We start from the raw sequence: 22,874 nt of genomic DNA on the forward strand, positions 1-22,874 counted from the left end.
TTTGATACATGCAAACATGTTGTAATATAAAACTGAATTTTCTACATTTAAAAGAAATTGTTCCAGCTTTCTCTCTTTCATCTCACACCTGAATTTTATGGGGTTATATTTGTGCCACTATTTTGAGCGCACATAAAAACATTTTGAGCGCATGTAAAACAAATTTGCATGTACAAGTGTTGCATTTTGAGGAGAAATTTATTTTGAGCAAAGAAAAGCTAAATTTGAGCGAACAAAATTCATTGTTGCGTGCAAAAAATGTATTTCAGGGTTTGCTGTATACACATACAATAACAGCCCCTCTTGCTCAGTTTTTGCATTTGCTCTTGCTCAGATCTCTGCGGACCCGCTCGCAAAAGTGCTGATCTAACGTTTTCGGAGATGCCTGTTACCCACCAGCTGACCGCACAGCTGGTGGGTAACATCTCCGAAAACATTTTTGCAAATATGTGATGTCTTTATAAATTGAGCAGATATTTGATGTTTACGCAGCAACATTCTAGCCTGAAAATATCTTAAAATTTTATTTTGTGATCAAACCCTGCCACTCTGCGTTCCTCTGCAACTGCCTCGTTTGAGTTTTTGACGAAATGCATTCTAGGATATTTGCTTGGGTTTGGCTACAGTAACTAGTGAACTGATTGGAGACCAAAACAGCCAATCAGAATTTTTGCATCCAAGTCTGTGATTGGTTGGTTTTGTGGCACAAATATAACACTGTACAGAAAGAGTTGAACGCGCAGGGGCAGAGATGTGGAGAGCGCAAGGTCCGCAGAGATAGTGGCAAATAGTTGCACAAAAATAACACCATAGAACTTTACCTGTCTGTGCTGTTCACACCTGTGCTGTGTCTGAACGTGCTCCCTGTCCTTCCTCTCCTCCTTCTCCTCCTTCTCCTCCTACTCCTCCTGCGGTAGTGCCGTCCCCGTGTTGGAAGAGAGTCTCTCTGGCTCCAACGTGTCCTCCATGAGACGAGGCAAAAGTCTGAGCGAGTGAGTGTGCACGTCCCGTCATGCCCAATCAGAGGAGCTGTACGTTCTTTATTTAAAGAACTTTATTGAAACAGATGCGCAGAGACCAACACAGACACACTTCACTACAGACTGCGTAAAGAATCGCTGTTGTTGTTGTTATTATTATTATTATTATTATTATTTATAATTTATTTGTATTTGTATTTGTTCTTAATGAGCAGATTTTCACTGAAGTGTCTCTGTGCTCTGGGCTGTTTCACTGACCAGCTGATGAATGCAAACATTCAGATTTATCCAGGATGATGATGATTGGCTGGAGAGTTTCCTCCATGGTGGGAGCGATCCTGTGTTTCTAACAGCTTGTCAGGAGGCGTTCAGAGCTGTGAGCTGGGGTTTGAATGTGGAGCAGGATCACGGTGTTGGTGTTCCCTAGATGGACTGGGTGTGGATTGAGCCCTCTGTGGCTGTGACTGAGCCCTCTATGGGTGTGACAGAGCTGTCTTTGTGTGTGTGAGACTGAGTTTTGTGGGTGTGGCCAAGCTCTATGTGGGTGACCTCCTGTAGAGCGTGACTCAGGTCTCAGCTCAGCGTTTGTGATGAAAGTGGAGCAGTCTGGGCAGCACCTGAAACCATGTCAGTCTGATCAAACAGTTTTTAGATCAGTGATCGATCAGCAATGAGCAGATGTTATTGATCTCCCTGCTCCCTGTCTACGTGACGGGCTCTGCACGCTGCTGCCCATTAATAGCAGGGGGCGTCACACCCACAGATGGACACAGAGATACAGGAATAACACTCGTGTAAGCACCACCTGACGGAGCGACCACAAGAAACACTTGCCGAAGATCTCCCTGCTCTTACCTGTGCCCGCCCTGCTGTGCCTCGTGTCACGTGTTGGGGAAGGTAAACTCGGAGCTGCTCGCCTGTCCGCCTCATTACGCGTGAGTTAAATCAGCATCCCTGTTGACGCCAGTCCCGTGGACTAAGCTGTACTCAGCTCAGATTACAGTTTGATGGTGGCGATGTAAAACTTTATTGACGTTTGTGGAGAAAGTGGGTCACGGGGGAGCTCCAAGCTTCTCTTCCTCCTCTGCTCATGACTCTGAGGGCGTTTAACAGTTTTACGTCCTCCTCAATAGAAGCTCAGACTTTGATGTTCACTGACTCCTTTCTTTCCTTCTTTTCTCCTCTTCCTCTTTCTCCTGGCTTTAGCCTGTCTGTGCTGGCTGCTGACTCAGAGGGCGAGCGAGACGAGCCTCTCTCTGATCCCTCTGAGCTCAGGTGAGCTGCAGGTGCACCTCTCTTCATGTGATTGGCCACTGATGAATCCTTCCAGGTGAAGCAGGTCAGCATCAAACCTCTAGGCTTTCCTCTCTGCTCTGACATTTTGGTTCCTCTCGTGAGCACGAAAGTGTTTTGATAAACCGTTTTTATATTCCTGGAACTGTCTGATGTCAGAGAAAGGGGATCTCCTTACATAGTCAAATGATTTATAGGCTTCATTAATAGGTCAGATTTGAGTTTCAGGGATGACTTTAGAAATCATAAAGACAGGATAAACTGATTAAACACCATGTTTTCTATATTTATTTTTGCCTTGAAGCTGTTGCTGGCTTCTCTTTGTCATAAATCAAGTGCACCCCTTTCGGTTTTCAGTCAGACTCTTGCTGACTTAACAGGAGTGTTTGATCTGTGCAGAAAATGTAAAATCTACGAAAAGTTTCTGAGTGTTCATATTACGACCCCTAAGGTTTATCTCCTGACCTGGTGAAGGGCCATGCCCCACAGCATGGGAACCAGCAGTCTGAACTGTGCAGCTGTAGGCGGAGCTGATAGACCAGCCGCTTTACAACCCTCCTCTTCTCTCGCTGTTTCTGGTCCATGTTCAATCTGCTGTTTGATGCTGTCTGCTCTGGTTAGGTGGAAGAGAGGATGTCTAATCTGGGGTGGAGTGGGAGGTGTCTGATTAATTTGACTTGCTGGACTGTCTGTCAGGGTCTTCAGTCTTTGCGGTCTCCTCTTCACAGGAAGGGGGAGGTGTCCGGATCCAGGGGGAGTCAAGGAGGGTCGCTGGAGGGTCAAGGAGGAGGAGGAAAAGGACAAAGCAGCATGTCGGAGCCAAACCTCAGCAGGAACGGTCAGTTTGATTTCTCTCGGAGCGAGTTTGGGTTGAGTGTGTTTCTGTGAGGTCACCTGATCTTTAACAAACTGATTGTGATCCTGGACATGGCCGTTCTCTGGACTCCAACTGGTATGGTTGTGTGTTTGGATGTTCGTGTGGTTGGATGGTTGTGTGGTCTGGTGATGTGGAACTTCCTGTTTGATCTGGAGCAGTCTCAGTCACGCTGTTGGTGCTGACAGATAAAATGGAACTCGTGATTTCTCTGCAGGAGCATCTCAGGACAAAGACAGAGGCTTCAAGGCTCCAAGTGACAGAAGTGGATCTCTGCACTTAGGTAGGATTCAGGGCTGACACGCAGCAGGTTCAGATCACATAACACAGAGTACATGAAACATATATAAAACACGTTAACAATATAAGACTGGACAAACACCCGAACAAGGTCAAAACTCCTTTTTATAAAATGGTTTTCTAACCCGATTGGTTCTCTTCTAATATTGTCCCAATCTTTATGTTTTGTAATGTAGTCTGTTAACTACAAATATCTCTAATGGTCCCCTGGGGATAAAGCATATTTAGCCCTTAGTTGGGCAAAACTTTTAAGAGTATTCTTTTCAAACAGCTGATTGACTGTAATCAGTTCTTTCTCCGCCCACCTCTCAAAACTCCGATCTGACAATGATGGAAGGAACTCAACATTTCCATTTATGGGAACAGCTCGAGACATGGTCAAATTCCCTTTTAGCATTTTTAACACTTGGTTCCAAATCTTTACAGTATGCTTGACCCATGGATTAGTTATTAAAAAATTTTTTCCGTGATTGATGGTTGAGAAATGGGAGACTCCGAAGGGAGATACCTGGTAATGAATACTCTTCCATAGATACCAACTGCATTTCTGAATTATGAATAATCCAGGCAGCCATTGATTTTAATTGAGCTCCCCGGTACATTGTGAAGTTAGGCAATTTGAGGCCCCCTTTTTCTTTTCCATTAACATTTTGAGTCTGACCCTTGTTCGTTTATTCTGCAAGATAAATTTAGATGTGATGCTTTCTGATAATTTGAATGCAGACTGTGGGATCAAAATGGGTTGGTTCTGTAATAGGAATAATAGGCGGGGAAGCGCCTTGAGGCGACTGTAAGCACCTTGAAGTGACTATTGTTGTGATTTAGCGCTGTATAAATAAAATTGAATTGAATTGAAGAATATTCATCCTTATACATTCAATCCTCCCCATAAGATTGAGTGGGGTAGGTTCCATCTGTCCAAGTCCCCCTTAATCTCCTTGAATGACCGAATCATAATTGTGTGTAAGTAACTGATTGGTTTTAGGAGTAATAATTACCCCCAAGTATCTGAAACCATGTTTAGAGTGTCTAAAAGATATGATGATCTAGCTGTGTGGCCCAGTTCCGACAATTATTAACACCTCAGATTCTTTGTATTTGTTTTATAAACTGACACTGTACCATAATCTTAAAGGGCTGGGACAGAGGTGTCCGGATTCCCTAAAAATAGCAAAATATCATCTGTGAAAAGTGACAGCTTATGTTGTGTATTGGTTTCATCTCTAATTCCTTGTATGAGATGGTTGGATCTGATCAGTTCAGCTAAAGGTTCAATACTGAGAGCAAATAAGGACGGCGATAACAATTCACCCTTCTAGTGCCACGGCCTAGAGAGAAGTCAGAACAGTGGCCATTAACCCTTACCCGAGACTTGGGATTTTTATATAAAGTTTGGACCCATGAAATAAAAGTCTCATTAAAGAGACTTGATTGAATTGACAGAGTTTAGGACCCAAATTACTCCCAGATTTACAAGCACCTTAGTCCGACAAATACAGCAATAACGATGGCCCGCTTGCATGTTCTACAAAAAAATGTGCTTTGTTGTGTATCTGACGGACAAACACCAAACCAGTTAAGTTGCATCATTTTTACAAACTAATTCTGGTTCATCCGTTTCACTCAACAATCTGCTTTCCCCATTCTCATTCTCTGTCACTGCCGTGCTTTTTCAGCACTGCGCATACGCGTTTTACCCACATTCTGCCGCGATATATCATTTTCTTATCGTTGCCTAGCATTGTACCGGTATTACCGTGAGCGCTATAATATAGCCCAGCCCTACTTCAGACCATGACTGTGGGTGATCACCTTTAAATAACGCATAGTTATAAACTTTGCATAACAATGGTGTTAGCTCTTTTTCAAAAAAATTGTAATACTCCCCAGGCAGGCCATCCACTTCGGGAAACTTGTTGTTTTTCAGTTTTCCAATACTATTTTTTATATCTTCAATGGTGATTAGATTTGGTATTAGTCCAGCCTCTTCCTGAGACAGTTTACTAAGATTGACTGGGTTAAGAAATTGTTCAATCTTTTCAATTTTATTTGGGGCATTTTCTTCTTTATATAATTAAAAATGCTTTTGCAACTTCCTTAGATTGGCACACAATTTTTCTGGAGTTTGGACATTTGATTTTATGACCAACCCTACTTGATTGCTCCTTACGCAGCCGAAATGCCAGCAGTCGGCTTGCCCGAATACCATGTTGGTAGTACTTCTGATTAGCAAAACGTCGTTGTCCCTCTGCCTTAAATGTTAGTAAATCATCCAACTTTTGCCTCTGCTCTTTCAATGAGTTCAAAGTCCCAGTTTCTTTAGTTAGCTGATGTTCTGCTAATTGTTCTGCTAATCTCTCATTTTTCAGTCTTGATGAGACTGCTATAATATTACCTCTCAAATAACTTTTTGCAATCTCCCGCAAGATTAAAGGGGGCACCTCATTATTATCACTGAACTGAATATATTCAGTCAGACTCTTTTGAAGTTCTTGTCGAGTTGTTTCATTATTCAATATAGATATGTTGGCTCTCCAATATTTAAAATGATTGTTTGGATTGATTCTTAATTTCAGACAAACCGGGGCGTGATCAGAGATAGTGATTGCCTCTATGCCACACTGACTAGCCCTATAAAGGTCCTAGGCATTAAAAACATATCTATCCTTGAATGGCTGCGATGTACATGTGAATAAAAAGTGAAATATTTTTCTTGGGGTTGCAACTGACGCCACACATCCACTAGGCCCAGTTCCTTAATCATTGTATTTAAACTATGAGATTTTTTGGATTTGGGGCCATTGTGTAACGGGAGTCTGTCGACAGCTGCTTTCAGAATACAAATGAAATCACCTCCCACCAAGATCATTCCTTCAGATTTTTCTGCTATTAATGATGCAGTATTCTTGAAAAAAATTGGACAGTCCTCATTTGGTGCATATAAATTTAGTTAAGTAATTTTAGACCCCCCCCCTACAGAGCCAGTCACCATCAAATAGCGCTCCTCTCTATCCGCAAATATTTTTTCATGGTGGAAATATGTTGACTGGTTAACAAGAATTGTAACTCCTCTTTTTTCCCATCCTGATAAGTAGATCTATGTTATTGTTCAACCCACTCTCTCCTCAACTTCCTGTGTTCCTTTTCAGAGAGATGAGTCTCCTGGAGCATTGCTATGGCGCACTTAAGGTTTTTTAGTTGGTTCAACACCTTTTTTCTTTTAATTGGACTATTCAAGCCCTTCATTTTATACGAGACACAGATTAGATCCTTCATATCTTAGGCTCAGATCCTGTACAGACAAAACTAAATGATTATACTTAATGAAATAGTGGTCCACAATTGGTCTCAGGCCAAGATAAACAAAAACATTCAGAAGTAAACAAAGAACATTAAAAAAAACGATTTATTGATAAAGTTCAGATGAGCCTGAGCTCCCACACCTTTAGCTGGTACTGACAAACTTCCTGTTTACACAAGTGTCCACTGCAGGAACAGGAAGTGAGCAGCAGCAGCACATACAGCTAGCTGTATGTTCTTCTTGCTCAATGACAGAAACATAAATAAAATGCAAACAAACAAATAGGTCCTCAACCACCCTGACTCTGAACTGGATGAAGTCAGACGATTAACGAGGTTTTCACTTTTTTCCCTCAGATGACGAGGTCGAGTACGACGACGACTTCAACAGGTACGTACCAGTGTGTGAGTTTCTCTCTCACACACACACACACACACACACACTTGTTTTTATTCACGTCCTTTTTATTCACGAGGATTCAGAGGGTCTGATGTTCCTGTGATATCTGTGAGTCGAGCACTCACACTTCGAAGGTGCTGCTGGATCTGCTCCACGCATCGCTATCATCATCATCATCATTATTATTAGTATTATTATTATTGTTATTATTACATCAGAGCATGTTTTCTATGGCACCGTGTTTGTACTTTATTACTTTAGTACTTTATTTGAACTTTCACTGAGAAATCCAGCCTGCTCCAGATGTCTGATGAAAGTCCAATCCCGAACACAGCTAACGGCAGTCATAGCACCATCTAGTGGCAAAATGAAGTTATGTTTCGTAAAAGCGTGTTAGACCAGAGTTTAGACATTGACAGGAAAAGTATTTTGTGGTTTTTCTTGCGTCGTAATCACTGATGTGGATGATGGATTAAATCAGTGTTTACCATCACAGCTGTGATTTTAACGCTTCACCGTTTTTGCTGCTCTCAGAATTCAGGGATTTTTAAATGTTTCTGCACAAAGTAAGCTCGCATCCAAACAGGTTTTAACTGACTCTTATTCAAGTTTTGAACTTCTGTGGTTTGAAGTGGGGCATCCTCGACCGACACTTGTCACAGCAGTCTACAGACCTCCAAAATACCATAAAGATTTTATCCAAGACTTTTCAAATTTTTTTGAATTGTTCCCGAGCTATGACCAAATCGCTTCACTGGCTCCATGTACGTTTTAGAATCAATTTAAAAAAACCTTATTGGTGACTTATGAAGCACTGAATGGACAGGCCCCAGGGTATCTGTCAGACCTACTGCAGCCTTATACGCCCCCTAGAGCTCTTAGATCGGGTGATCTTTTGCTCTTGGGCACACCAAGGTCGAGACTAGTTCTTAGAGGTGATTGTACATTTGCAGTCGTGGCATCTAAATTGTGGAATGATTTGCCTCTCCACATTAGACTGGTTCCTACCCTCAACCTTTTTAAATCCTATCTTAAAACGCATTTCTACTCACTGGCTTTTAATTCTGCATGAGAGTTATTTACTTATTTATTTGTTATTAGCTATTTGGTATTGATGTTAATTGATATTGCTATTTTATTGTGTAATTTGTATGTTTGTACAGCACTTTGGTCAACACCACTGTTGTAATTAAAAGTGCTATATAAATAAATAAATAGAAATAGAAAGTAGTTGAAACCTTCCAGACCTTTACAGCAGCTGTTCAGATTCAGCTCGAAGGAACAGAGGACAGATGTGTTGCTGATCGCAGTGCCACAGAGCCACTGTCATGTTTTGCGTTAAAGTGATATCTGTCCTGCAGTCAGGCTGGGCAGATGGAGGATCGTCTTACTTTTCTTCTTCTATTTGTTTAGTCACCGCTCTGAGTTCTCCAAGAGCGAGCTGAGCATCGGCGAGGAGATCGAGGAGGTTTCCATTGAGGGCCCCGACCACAGCGACAAGGTGAGACCATGCCCCTGCAGCTCCACCTGTAGCTCCACTTGCAGCCTCAGGCTCATTTCTGTCTCTGTCCACAGGTGGATGAATCCACTCAGGACGTCAGCATCTCTCAGCTCAGTCAGAGTCATGGAGCCGACTACATGGAGGACGTCGGCTGAGCCTCCCATCATGCACCTCTTCTTTGTATCCTGATATTTAAGCTTGTACAGTCTCAGTGAAGAATAAAGCTCTGTGTTCATAAATCAAGACATCCTCCCTGTGTGTGTGTGTGTGTGTGTGTGTGTGTGTGTGTGTGTGTGTGTGTGTGTGTGTGTGTGTGTGTGTGTGTGTGTGTGTGTGTGTGTGTGTGTGTGTGTGTGTGTGTGTGTGTGTGTGTGTGTGTGTGTGTGTGTGTGTGTGTGTGTGTGTGTGTGTGTGTGTGTGTGTGTGTGCGTGTAAATAAAACAGAGATAAGTAAAAAGCAGAAACAGAGACTGTTTCTCATTACTCAGTGAAAATGTAGCAGGGTGAGAGGTTGTCGGTGCTCGGGGCTGATTTTATTGTTCAGAGGCATCGCAGACTTTAAAACTCTGGTTTACTCAGGGGCGGTCCTAGCCTATTTGGTGCCCTGGGCGAACACTCCCTCTGCCACCCTCCATTCCCCCCGACACACACACACACATAAAACATATTAAGGATTGTATATTAACATATGTTATTATGGAAAACTGTTGTCGGAACCAAACTGAATTTACCCAGATAAATATTTTATATATAGAGAGAGAGAATATGCACATGGCTAACAAACAGCCATTATATTTCATCGCACATTGAGAATAGCAGACAAATCAGCAATTAATGGGTAATTAATATTGTTCTGAACACAGTCCAAAAGATTCAATAAGCCACATCAGTGTATACTGTCTGTCTACTTTTTACTATCATAGCCAAGTGGCTAACAAAGGTAAACACAAGTTTTCCCAATCACTACTAATGAATGTTATCTTGTTTCATGTTACATAATACCTTCCAAAGACTGCTGCTTACCTGCTTACCTGTATCTTTTGCTTGTTTCTCCTTTTCTGTTTTGTTTCTAAACCGAGGACCTGATTGCTTTGACCTTTTCTTGTACATCTTCGATCAGTAATTTTGCTCTCCAGTATGAACACCCACAACATAAGCTAATAGACCTACACACTGTATAGGTTTTTTTTTCTTCCTAGGAATTCACACAACGCAGGAAAAATAATTAATGCATAATGGGCTTGGATTGACAATATTTTTGAATGAAAGGTGCACTATTTGGAAGCAGCCTGCCCCCTCCTCTTTCGACAAGTTGCCTGTGAGACTTCAGCACAGCATCAGAAGCAAGCAGGCACACCGAGGGCCCTCGTGCTCACTTTTCGCGTACATGTGTGGGATAGATTTTAGAAAACACATCAGTGCAAATTATACGTTTATATCATAATGTCTTCAGTTTTTGTGTGTGTTGTAGGGCTGTCAACGTTAACGCGTTAACGCCGTCATCATGATTAACGCGATTAGAATTTTTAACGCAATTAATCAATTTGGAGCACTGAATGACTGAAAATCCCTGAAATGTCTCTGTCAACGTATTTCGGACCATTGGTCATTCTGCGCTCCACATGGGTTGATTGCATTTAAAATTCTAATCGCTTTAATCGTGATGACGGCGTTAACATTGACAGCCCTCTGTCTGTGAAGGTTCTCAGTCATCCAGGTCATCGTAGTCTAAGGAGCTTGGAAAGAAAAGCCTCTGGACTTGTTTAAGTTGCTTGAAGACGTTTCACCTCTCATCCGAGAAGCTTCTTCAGTTCTAAGGTCAAATGGTCAAGAGTCCCAGATTTAAACCCAGTGGGAATTTCCTCCCAAAGAGGGACAAAGGACCCCCTGATGATCCTCTACCTAATCACATGAGCCAAGGTGTGAAAGCGGGTGTGGGTCCCAATCAGCCAGGGTTTCGGGTGAGCTCACTGTGAAACCTGGCCCCACCCTATCATGTGATTTCCTGAGGTCAGATGGCCCAGGATGTGAGTGGGCGTTAAGTCGTCTGGGAAGGGATCTCAAAACTGGATTATAGATGGCAGAGAGTTGGTGTTGTAAACCAGCGGTCTCCAACCTTTTTTGCGCCACGGACCGGTTTATGCCCGACAATATTTTCACGGACCGGCCTTTAATGTGTCGCGGATAAATACAACAAAATAAAACTAGTACCGGTACCGAAAAAAAAGAAGATTTATTCATAACACACGTGAAAAGACCCAGGAAAACCGAGTTAACGATCAAAACGATAACAAAATAATGCTAAAAACTGATAAAAACCCTGAATACCATACATTTCACACCCGAGCCTCAACTCTCGCGGCCCGGGGGTTGGGAACCGCTGTCGTAAACCACCGCCTCTGTTCAAAGATGGTCGCTCACAGTGGACATAGATGGCTTCTTTCACTCCTCTTTCAAACCATCTTTCTTCTCTGTCCAAAGTGTGAACATTGGCATCCTCGAAAGAGTGTCCTTTATCCTTAAGATGCAGATGGACAGCTGAGTCTTGTCCTGTGGAGGTGGCTCTTCTATGTTGTGCTATGCGTTTGTGAAGTGGCTGTTTGGTCTCTCCAATGTAGAGGTCTGAGCATTCCTCGCTGCACTGTACAGCATACACTACATTGTTAAGTTTGTGTTTAGGAGTTTTGTCTTTCGGGCGAACCAGTTTTTGTCTGAGTGTGTTGCTGGGTCACTGGTAGGTAGGGGCGGCCATTTGCCACGAACGATTGGGGTGAGAGAAGGAAGACAAGATAAAAGACACGCTGTGGAAGAGAGCCAGAGATTAATAAGTGTCATTCACTGCAGAGAGGCCTATTAAGACATAGTGCATCATGGGAATCCCACACCTATTGCAACATAACTAAGCGAGGATTCATGGTCACCTGATCCAGCCCTAACTATATGCTTTGGCAAAAAGGAAAGTAGGAAGCCTGATCTTAAAAGCAGAGATAGTGTCTGTATCCTAAATCCAAACTGGAAGCTGGTTCCACAGAAGAGAGGCCTGAAAAGGCTCTGCCTCCCATTCTACTTTTAAATACTCTAGGAACAACAAGTATCCTAAAAGTAATAAATGCATGAACTAGTTTTTCAGCGTCACTCTAAGACAGGATATTTCTAATTTTTGAGGTATAGCACAAATGGAAGAAAGCAGCCCTATATTTTTGTTTAATATGTTTATTGAAGGACATATCCTGGTCAAAAATGACTCCAAGGTTCCTCACAGTGTTACTGGAGGCCAAGGTAATGTCAGCAAGAGTAAGAATCTGGTTAGATACCATATTTCTAACATTTTCAGGGCCAAGAACAATAACCTCAGTTTTATTTGAATTAAGAAGCAGAAAGTTAGAGGCCATTAGGGTCTTTATGTATTTAAGACATTTCTGCCGTTTAACTAATTGGTGTGTGTTATCTGGCTTCATGGATAGATAAAGTTGGGTGTCATCTGCATAGCAGTGAAAATGTATGCTATGCATTCTGTTGATACTGCCTCTAAATGAAAGACTCTAAATGAATATCAATGGTACTGAAAGTAGTTGTAGGTAATGTTACATCTGAGATGATTATGAGTCATTTTTTTTTTCACTTTTTGTCAGCCTGGCTACAGTGCTGAAGAGAAACCTCGGGTTGTTCTTATTTTCTTCAATCAGTGATGAATAGTAAGATGTTCTGGCTTTGAGGAAGGCTTTCTTATAAAGCAACAAACTATTTCTCCAGGCCCTGCAGGTCTGTCCTCAGGGTGTGTGCCGCATTACGGAGGGAATCTTCCTTTTTACATCTCTATTGAATATTCACTCTGCTGCTGTGCATGATGGATGTCAGCTTTTCTTTTACAGATATGAACGTGGTAATGACTGTTCTCCCTCCCAATAAAGAATAAACCTGCAGGCCTATGCGAGCTTATAATGATGTTCTTAGTTTATACACGGGCAAAGCTTACTTACAGCATGTGTTTGTATGTAAATATAATTACACTGTAACTTTACAGAAAATCTAAACATGTAATGATGCCATAGACTGTGTTACTACATGTTCCTGACACGTCTGTATTGCTGAGCGGTCCATGCAGAACTATATTAAAGCTGAGAGTCTGAACGTCACTGATGGTCTGAGAGTCATCTGAGGTGAAACAAAACTATAAACAATAAATCATGTGTAATGCTGCTATGACAGTTTTAACCCCCGATAGCACGAGAGGAACCACAACAGGAAACCGACACAACAGATAATACAAAAATTATTTTTATCAGCAAACACACACACACACACAGCCTTTAATCTTACAGCAGTGACCCCCAAATGTTATGAAGCTCTGTCTCCAAAGGAGGTATAAATAAGGTTCAGTGTGAATAAAGGGGACGTGACGGGGTCTTCAGTAGAAAAATGGAAAAATTCAGCCTTTCATTTTTTATCATAGTGTGAGAGGAAGCTGAGATGAAGAGCGGACGTCACAGTAATGTGTGCTGGGCCAGACACACACACACGCACACGCACGCACGCACGCACGCACACACACACACACACACACACACACACACAGAGAGAGAGAGAGAGGGCAGGGTAAAGAGGAAGGCTCACACTGGGGTTTCTCACTGCTTCGTATTTCTCTTTAATCGCAGCGTTTAGTGTTTGTTGGATCATCGCCCTCGTCATCCTCGTCCTCAGCTGTGCAGCCTCAGCAGCCGGCTTCATCATCCGCCACCACACCTGTGAGTCTTCTGATCGGAGCTTTTGCTGTAGCACTGACTTGGACAGTCAGAAGACTCTGACTCTGAAGACTGTTTCAACGTTTCAGGCTGGAAACAGAGGCTGAAGCTCAGAGGTGGCACTTTGAACCTTCAGGTGTGTTTTTCCTGCTTTTCAGCAAGTTGGGGGTTAAACTCTGTCAGATGATGTAATGTGGGATATTTTTTAGATAAGATCAGGAGTGCTGTGAAGAGGCGTTTTCTGTTGATTTATCTTGTAAAGATTGAACCGATAAGACGGCGTTTCCCTGCAAACGGCACGTTCCGTCAGCTGCTCGCACGAGCACAGAAACCACACATTTACAAAAATCATCACCACCTCAGGAACAAAGTTTAATCAAAGAGTAACTGAGTCTCTCAGCTGTGCAGCATCTCTGCAGCTCAGAAACACAGTTGATAAATCTGATAAAGTTTGTGTGCGCTGAAAGGAGAGGTCGTGACCACATTCACCATCACCTGCAGGTTAAAAAAAACTTGTTTACAGTTTTTACAAAAGAAATCTGTTTTTTAAACTCTGACAAAAAATAAATAAAAACTTTTATAATCAGTTCAACATGTTTTCTGCAGCCTGAACTTTTCCAAGCATCTGAAACGAGAAATTGACCTTTGACCTGCCTGAGTACAGTTGGGGGGCTGCTCTCAGAAGGACTGAGTATAAAAGTGCCAGCCGAGGCGAGCTCCGAGCTGTCCTGAACAACTGGCTCCCATTTCTGCACAAGCAGAAGAGAAATTTCCCATTACCCGCCGCAGGACAGCAATGTGGCGTCTGTGTCGTGCAGGCTAAACTCATCTTAAAGGAGAAATAAACAGTTCCTCAAATACCTCAGGTTCCTGCTCTGCACTTCTGCTCCCAGCGGCCCTCGGCTGTAATTTCTCCCCTCAGACTTCCCGTATTTCAAATGTCACCTGCGGGGAAGCGAAAGGTCCAGAAGACCTCAGATGATTTCATCTGCCGCGCTGCCCCGAAGGACGCACACAGCAGAATTGTCCGATGTGCAAGCGGCGGGAAATGGCCACTTCCTGTTTGTGTCCTGTCACCTGCTCAGGTGTCTGTGTAATTAACTTCCTGAAAACCAGCAGCTGATCTCAGGTCAGCATTTAGTACACCTGCCCACATACTGCAAGTAATCTATTACATTTCCAGCCTTGTGATTACTGCCCTGACTGAACTTTATTTAAAGCATGAACGCACCAATAAAATCAGAAATCAATTAAAAACACAATAAAGATATAAAAATAAGACAGTCAAAAATAAAATGGCAGACTACATTATTCAGTTTAATTTTATTTATATTTTTTATTTATACCAAATCACAACAAAAGTTTAAAAAGGTAATAAATAAATACATTAATTTAACCATAGAAAATAATAAAGACAGAAGAAAATACAAAAAAATTTAAACTAAATCAGACTATAAAACAAAATGTAAAAAAATAAAGTTTTTAAAAAACTAAAGGTATAAAAATCATGTTGTAAAATAAAATAAAGCAGACTGCAGAATAAATAAGAATAAATTACACAAAGGTAAAAAGATCATAGAGACATAAAAATGAAAATAAATCAAATCTAAATGAAAAATGAAATTATATTAAAAAGATGATGAATAAAAGCTGCTCCCTTACTCACACGGGGTCAAATAAAATAAAATAAAGTTAAATTCAATTAAATTGAATTACATGAAATTAAAATAAGTTACACTGAATTAAGTTAAATGGACTTGTGCCTTTTTTCTGCACATGGCATTTCGTGACATTTGGACATTTATTGACATCTAACTGCTGCTGATGGTTAGGAAGAAGTTTTCTTATTTACAGGAAACCCCTTGATAAACAAACACACCTGAGCCTTTCAGGTAGACCAACACCTGGCTCTTTCTGCTCGACTTTAATCTTTGATATGAAGATAAAAAGGTGAATATGTGAGGAAGAAGGAAGATGAAGAGGGGGAGGTGTTCATTCTGCTGCGGAGCGTCTTGTGATTTGGGGGAAGTAACTGAGGGGGAAGCCATGCATGCATGAAGTGGGTCACTCGCTGTTTCTGACCTCATTTCTGCAAACCTCCTGCAAATGCTCAAACACCTGAAACGGTGTGGCATGTGCACCAATGGCACCGCAATGAGGACGTCTGCATCGGAATTTACCAGCAGCAGCAGCTCAAGGGAGCCGGCATCTGCACCACTTTCACATGTTTAACATGACAAAGTCCTGTTCAGGTTTCAGGACTCGCTGCTTAGCGGGGACGAGTCAGAGCATGAGTGAGCGCTGAAATCTGGAGGCTGTAAAGTGTGTCACTTATTAATCTCAAAGAGTTTTGTGACTGACACTGTCTGATGTGAAAGTTTACTCTTTAAAAATCATTCCAGACTTTCTTCAGAAGCTGTTTCCATCTCACTCTAGAGTGAAAACTCACTGACAAACGCCGACTCTTACTGTCACATCGAGCTCACAACCCAAACGAGAGCCAGGAGCCTTGCGGGCTTCTTGCCTAGTTTATGATGGCATAAAAATTATCCAATTATGTTACAGCGCAGGAACATGAGTGTGACACATGCAGAGAACAGCAGCAGAAACATGAAAATGAGATATAACCTCTGATCAGGTGAAAACTTATGATTCCTCAGAGGGAGACAATGGAAAAAAGGGAACATTTAGAGTATTTGAGTGGACAACGGGACGTTTCCAAGAAACAAACTGTGGAGCTTACAACCACTGTGAGGCTTCCTCACTGTGTTTGCATCAAAGTCACAAAAACAGTGTTTAAATTAATGAATAACAACAGTCACTGTGGTATTTTGAAATGCTGTTTCATCAGCCTGAAACACGCCTGCTTCAGGTTAAAATTATGTGGTGTGACACATAGTTCTTAGAGTTTGGGTGGTTTAGGACGACAGGTCTGGGATCCATAGACAGGTCTGTGGATGTCCAGCTCAGGCTACTTTCTGCTGTCTCGTGGCCTTGGACAGTGAACTCATCTTAGTGCTCGCCCTGCCAGAGTTTCACTGCAACAAAAAGGTGTTAAAAGAAACATTGCGCTGGTTTGAGTTGTTTCTCTCTAATAGACTCCAAAAAACAGAGTCGTCCTCACACACAGCATTAGACATGGAGTCCCACAGGGTTCTGTGCTGGGACCAATACTTCTTCACATTATAGATGTACAAAAGAGAGGAAGTAGGAAGAACAGGCAAGAGTGAAATGGAGGGTTTGAAAACGTGCAGAGGAGGGAGAGTGGATATAGTGGACAAAAGATGATGAAGATGGAGCTGCCAGGCAGAAGGAGAAGAAGAAGACCTCAGAGGAGGTCAGTGAAGGAGGACATGCAGAGGGTTGGTGTGACAGAGGAGGATGCTGGGATAGGAGAAGATGGAGGAAAATGATGGAGTGGCTAGAGAAAGGAGCTGAGAAAGGACGAAGCAGAAAATTCTCTTGGGCAACGACATTAAAAACATTGTGTCTCCGAGGGATGATGAAATACTAGTTCATGCAGTTTTCAGGCCCCTCTTCTATGGAACCAGCTTCCAGTTTGGATTCAGGAGACAGACACTTAAGATTTTTAAGATTAGATTTCAAACTTTCCTTTGTACTAAAGTATATAGTTAGTGCAGGTTCAGGTGCATGGTCACCTGAACCTGCCCTTAGTTATGCTGCTAATTGTTTGAAGAGATGCAAATGAAAAAACGTGGCTCTCATTTAATTATTATGAAGATACAGAGCTGTTTAATGTGCCAACTGAAGATGCTATAGCATCCACACAGCTTTTTCATCGTGTGCCCTCAGGTCTTCCTCTTGCCATCACCTTTGTTTCACTGTGAGTTCATCAGACACTTTTGCTGTAGTTTGATGTTTTATCTCTGCTTCCTTTACAGTCTACTCTGCAAAGAATTTGATGTCATACACCACGAAGATATTCAACCAATCATACACCACGGGGATGTTCAACCAGTCATACAACCAAACCAAAGATGAAGAAGAAAACTACGATTATGATGGGTTTTGTCAGTTTCAAAAAAACCAGAGTATGGCGAAGGTGATTGGCCCGTATGTCCACTCCATCATCTGCATCCTAGGCTTTGTGGGGAACAGCCTGGTCATTGTCACCTACGCCTTCTACAAGAGGACCAAGTCCATGACTGACATCTACCTGTTCAACGTGGCCATCGCCGACCTGCTGTTTGTGCTGGCACTACCATTCATTGTCTACAACGAGCTGTGGTCATGGCCGATGGGGCAGGTGGCCTGCAAGCTGCTGCGTGGCTCCTACAGTGTGAACCTGTACAGTGGCATGCTGCTGCTTGCTTGCATCAGCACCGACCGCTACATCGCCATCGTCCAGGCTCGGCGCAGCTTCAGACTGCGCTCGCTGTCATACAGCCGCATTATCTCCGCCATTGTCTGGATCTTTGCTATACTTGTGTCAGTCCCCACCTTCTACTTCTACGACTGGTACAAGCCATCACACATGACTGGAATCATATTCGACGATGATATCTCAATCCAGATGCTGAACTCAACCTCTGAGTACGTCTGCGAGTTCAAGTTTGAAGACCCAAAAACAGCCAAAGAGGTGAAGGTAGCCGTCCCCAGCACCCAGATCAGCGTGGGTTTCTTTTTGCCACTCTTCATCATGATCTTCTGCTACAGTGCCATTATCGTCACCCTCCTGAAGGCCAAAAACTTCCAGCGGCACAGAGCGGTGCGGGTGGTGCTGGTGGTTGTGGCCGTTTTCATCATCTGCCACCTGCCCTACAACATAGTGCTGCTGTACGACACGGTCACCTTGTTTCAAGAACGCTCGTGTGATGATGCAGAAACATTGGAGATGGCCCTGAAGGTGTTGCAGACCATTGCTTACATGCACTGTTGCCTGAACCCGGTGTTGTACGCCTTCGTGGGAGTGAACTTCAGGAACCACTTCAGGAGGATCTTCAGGGACCTGTGGTGTCTTGGAAAGAAGTACATGGCCCCACGCCGCTTCTCCAGAGTCACCTCCGACTTCTACATGTCCTCCACTCGGCGCTCAATGGACGGGTCCAGCAACAGTGGTGCTTCTTTCACCATGTGAAGACATTCGTGGGTTGATCTCTGAAGCTCCAGGTCTCTAACACCGAAACTGACTCACTTCTGTCACACCGATAAGATTCTTAAAATCCAGAGAAAAATATTTAGAAGCTAAAGAGTTCTAACCCCATGCTACACCTCTTGTTCTACTTCATTATTTTAATCATGAAATATTCCAACTCCTGCATTTTCTTTTTGTGTGTGATTATTTTGTGAGTGATGACTGAAGACGAGTCTCCCACAGAGCCTCCTGCTGTCTTTACTACACAAATGAAGCCCAGAGCTCATCATTTCCTTCACCTGCAGATGATGAGCTCTAAGCGAGGATAAAAAATGACCTTGGAAGAGCTGACTGATGTGTTCCTGAAAAGACTGATGGCGACTCGAAACTTCGTGTCCTCTGAAGGTCTCAGAAAGGATACTGAAACAGGCTCTGATGTTCAATCCTGCACAGCTGAAATATTCCTGTGCTAAAATAGCCATGTGACCTGCACAGGCAGCAATAATTAGCTGCCTCTCCAGTGAGTCCCTCCTCCCACAACTTTCATGCCCACTGGTCCTGGTTCTGCTCATAATCCAGTTCTTCACCTGCTGCACCATTTGGTTAGAAAGACCCTCCAGAACAGAACCAGAACTAAAGCCACCCCAATCGCACCATCAGTACCAAAAACCCCGACACAAGCACATGAATTTTCAAATTAAGAGCAAGGGGGATTGTCCAATCCCCAACACACCTGATCAGCTCATTGTAGTAAACTCGCCCTCAGACCAGCACCTTCAAACTCCATTTGGTCTCCTAAACATCATCAGAGTCGAAACCAACATGTTTGGTGACAATGTCTGTGATTGCTTTGTGAAAGCTTTTAAAGAGCTGTTTTTACTGGAATCATTGCCAGCTGCCGCCCATGAATGAACCTTGACCCATTAGAAGGTTACTCACCAGACTAACTGGACATTGACCATTAAAACCTACCAACAAACAACAGCTGATAGGCTCCACCATCCACATGAGACTGCAGGCATGTTTTGAATCCTTTTTTTTTAACATTTTGTACTTAAGAATGTATTTTTTTATGTTTATTTGCTGTTTGTCATTTCATTCATTCAGCTGTGCGATTAGTCTGCATTGATGTGAATGTGTAATCCTAATCTGCTTCTGGGTGATTTCCAGGATTAAGAATTGAAACTTTTCAGAGATTTTCACATCCTCATTTAAACCCTGATGAAATTCAGTTTTTCAGTTTTAATTTTGTCTCAAGGCACATACATTTAGAAAACTCGGCTTTTCTTCATATCCAACTCTTATTTGTTGTGATTCCTCTCATTCTTTTTTTAAAATTCCTGTTCATACCTGTGTTTATTATTGTGACAGTGAATGTATCCTTTGAATGTAATATTACAGCTGAGCTGTCAGATTTGTGCCTTTCAAAATAAATGCAGTTTATTTCATCTATAGCTATGGGTCCGAGTTTTTGTTTTAACGTCTCTGTCATTCTATGGCTAAACACTAGGTGGCGCCTTTTCCAGAACTTTAACGGGATTTAAACCTCTGGAGTGTAAAGGGCATTTACTGATTTCCTTTTAAAGGAGTATTTTCTTTGTTGTACTCAGCTGAGTTATGGCATGTCTTCGATGTTCAGACTCTTTGCAGAGTGTTACGGCCCTAGCTGGGCCTCCTGATACTGCCCTTGTGTGGGCGTGGTGTTTTTCTCCGCCTCCTCCTCTTTTGCTCCACCCCCCTGTCTCTCTCTTGCTCTCTCTCTCCCCAGGACACAGCTGCTGCTCATTGGACTCACTTACCACCTGGGCCCAGTCAGCAATCACCTCTCTGAGGTCATATAAGCTGGGGATGAGCTGTGAGCAGGGTGTGGGGTGTCTCTGCTTGGTGTGTAGGTAGCCTGCCTGAAGTGTGGAGTTGTGGAATTGTGGAAGCAGTATAGCTGCTTTACGTGAGTAGTGTGGGCTTGTGGGCCTTGGCAGCAGTAAAGCCAGCTGCTGTTAGGACAGGGTGAGCTTGTGGGCCCCTGGAAGTGCCTCCTCGTGGTGTGGAGTTTTTGTTTGGTTGTTGTGTTCTTTGTTGTTGCAACCTTTTTTTCCTTTTTTCGGCATGTTATTGGTAATACGGCGTTGCCGGCTCCTTATGTTATGATTATCTACAATAAAGACTGTTATTTACTAAGAACACCTGTCTGTTTTCCTTTCATTCTGTTCTGGACTCATTTGTTACTGGTCCCCTCACTCGCATGCCTAGACCCCTTCGGGGGGGACGTAACAAAGTTAGACTCCCCAAAAACAGGACAATGGCACAGAACAGGACAAATCTGCAAAATCGCACTACTTTAAACAGAATTACGATCAAATAAACAGAATTACGATCAAATAAAAAAAAAAAAAACAAGCTTTCTAGACAACACTGTGCTAGAAATGAGGGTTTTAATCTATTGTGTAAACATCTATAGTCTGCCTGCTGTTAGACATTGGGGTCTGGTAAAAGCATGCTGCTGCAGTTTCCTGCAGAGATGATTTATGCACAGAGAAAAGTCATTTGGACGCAGAGAGAGGAACTGCATTAGTTTAGAAACAGGCGGAACCATGAAAACACGTCTGATTTAAACTCGTCTGATCTTTCTTTCATGGCGGCTTTCGCGTGCACACTTGATCTCTTTCAGCACTGCTTCTGCTTTAAGGACACCCTGACGCCATGTACAGCTTTGCTTACAGCTCTGCTGAGAGTGTAACACTGGGCAGTCAATTCACTGTGTTTAATGCATGTTTTAGCATTTATGTGAAGAGATCAGAGTCTGTCTCTTCACTAACTGGACCTCTGGACTCTACATACTGAAGTCTCAGAGACAATGTTCTGTCACCTTACCGACCCTCTGGTAAACAGAGATGGGCAGTAACGCGTTACTGTAATCCGATTACTTTTTTCAAGTAACGAGTAAAGTAAGGGATTACTATTGCAAAAACGGTAATTAGATTACCGTTGCTTTCCCGTAGGAACGCTGCGTTACTGCGTTACTAAAACCGTGATTTTTTTTGCGAGAATGTCTCATGACAGTGACGTAAGCAAGTGCGACGTTTGTGACAACAGCTGTGTGCAGATCAACAATGGATCGAGTGCGGGAGAGAGTATGAGCGTGCAGCGTTTAAAGCGTGGAAGTACTGACCTTACTTTTAGTTTGATTCCATAAAAAGTGACAAAAACATTAGCGTCCATCGTGCGTGGGAAGAAAACTTCTTTTTACAGCGAAAACAACCCCCTAAACTTCCAAGCAAGCACCGAGTGCACTACGACGTAATGGGAAATTCACAGAGAAACTCGCGGATTCTTCCACTGACGGCTGCGGCACACCTGCACCAGGGTAAACCTCTGCCTACCCTACTCCTACTTTACAGGTGAAAATAGAGCAACAGGACCGCTAGTCTTTGACTTTATTTTCTGCTGTGTTTTACTTGCATCTATTTGAAAGAGTGAGTGTAAACACACACAAAAAAAATTATGTGCTGGAATGTGCAGAAAATAGGTTTAAATAGGTTTAAAAGAAATTTCTTCCAGTCAGAGAATGGTGCATATAATTACATTTTTGCTTGATGCTTAAAGTTAAAAGATTAAAACTAATAAAACAAGTTTTACATTTTGTATGATGGATTATGTAGAAAAAGTAGAATTGGGCTGAAAGATCTATCGCTTTATCACCTATTCAGGTTGTAAATCGTGTTTTTAAAAAGTAACTAAGTAACTAAGTAATTAATTACTTTTGAAAATAAGTAATCAGTAAAGTAACGGGATTACTTTTTGGGGGACGTAATCAGTAATTAGTTACTGATTACTTTTTTCAAGTAACTTCACCAACACTTCTGGTAAATAATGAGACCATGTCTGTGTCTTGAGTTCATGTGCATGAATCAGAAGGGGGCACATGAATGATGATTGAATTATGAATGACATGACCACACTGAGGACAAACTGTGGATACATTAGTGTATGAAAGCAGACACGAGTGCACGAGTGGAAAACAGAAACTGTCCAACACAGGAGTGTGAAAGTCACAACTTTCATGTACTGATTTATTCTGAGCATGAATTTTTATCAGTCCACTGTCACACTGCAATGATAAAAATGGGTATGGTATATTTAAAGTGATCATTCTTTTTACAACTACATGAATGTACTATTTCTGTATGGTTTATTACTATTACTGAAGGTTACTTGCCATACCAATACCAACTAGATTTTTAGATCTTAATCTAAAATGAGTAACAGAAGGGTGGGTAAGGCTGCACTTTTTGCAGTGATCTCGTGTAGAAAACTATTCCCTGCGAATATAAAACAGGTCTGCGGCTGAAAACTAGCTTTACTTTGTTGTCTGGGTCAACTTTGCTAGAG

The 22,874-nt window shown here is 42.4% G+C and overlaps 2 protein-coding genes across 12 annotated transcripts in view; both read left to right on the top strand.

Moving 5' to 3' along the window:
• cep43 (centrosomal protein 43) overlaps nucleotides 1–8,891 on the top strand; it is a 28,950-nt gene extending 20,059 nt beyond the window's left edge. For 3 of the 11 annotated variants that reach the window (XM_080289479.1, XM_026194942.2, XM_026194943.2), the window contains 7 exons: nucleotides 918–992; nucleotides 2,187–2,255; nucleotides 3,002–3,111; nucleotides 3,365–3,430; nucleotides 7,105–7,138; nucleotides 8,561–8,648; nucleotides 8,723–8,891. In XM_080289479.1, the coding sequence (XP_080145605.1) occupies nucleotides 918–992; nucleotides 2,187–2,255; nucleotides 3,002–3,111; nucleotides 3,365–3,430; nucleotides 7,105–7,138; nucleotides 8,561–8,648; nucleotides 8,723–8,803 (523 nt within the window). In that variant the 3' untranslated portion in view covers nucleotides 8,804–8,891. The remainder of the gene's footprint in view (nucleotides 1–917; nucleotides 993–2,186; nucleotides 2,256–3,001; nucleotides 3,112–3,364; nucleotides 3,431–7,104; nucleotides 7,139–8,560; nucleotides 8,649–8,722) is intronic. The other 8 variants (XM_080289483.1, XM_026194944.2, XM_080289481.1 and 5 more) reach the window with 3 other exon arrangements.
• Nucleotides 8,892–8,960: 69 nt separating this feature from the next.
• On the top strand, nucleotides 8,961–19,939 carry ccr6a (chemokine (C-C motif) receptor 6a). The gene is made up of 2 exons (XM_080289485.1): nucleotides 8,961–13,526; nucleotides 17,293–19,939. The coding sequence occupies exon 2, from the start codon at nucleotides 17,313–17,315 to the stop codon at nucleotides 18,486–18,488; it is 1,176 nt and encodes a 391-aa protein (XP_080145611.1). The 5' UTR covers nucleotides 8,961–13,526; nucleotides 17,293–17,312; the 3' UTR covers nucleotides 18,489–19,939.
• The last annotated feature ends 2,935 nt before the right edge of the window (nucleotides 19,940–22,874 follow it).

The sequence above is a fragment of the Astatotilapia calliptera genome, chromosome 15, assembly GCF_964374335.1.
Source record: "Astatotilapia calliptera chromosome 15, fAstCal68.1, whole genome shotgun sequence".
In the NCBI taxonomy this organism is placed as follows: Eukaryota; Metazoa; Chordata; class Actinopteri; order Cichliformes; family Cichlidae; genus Astatotilapia; species Astatotilapia calliptera.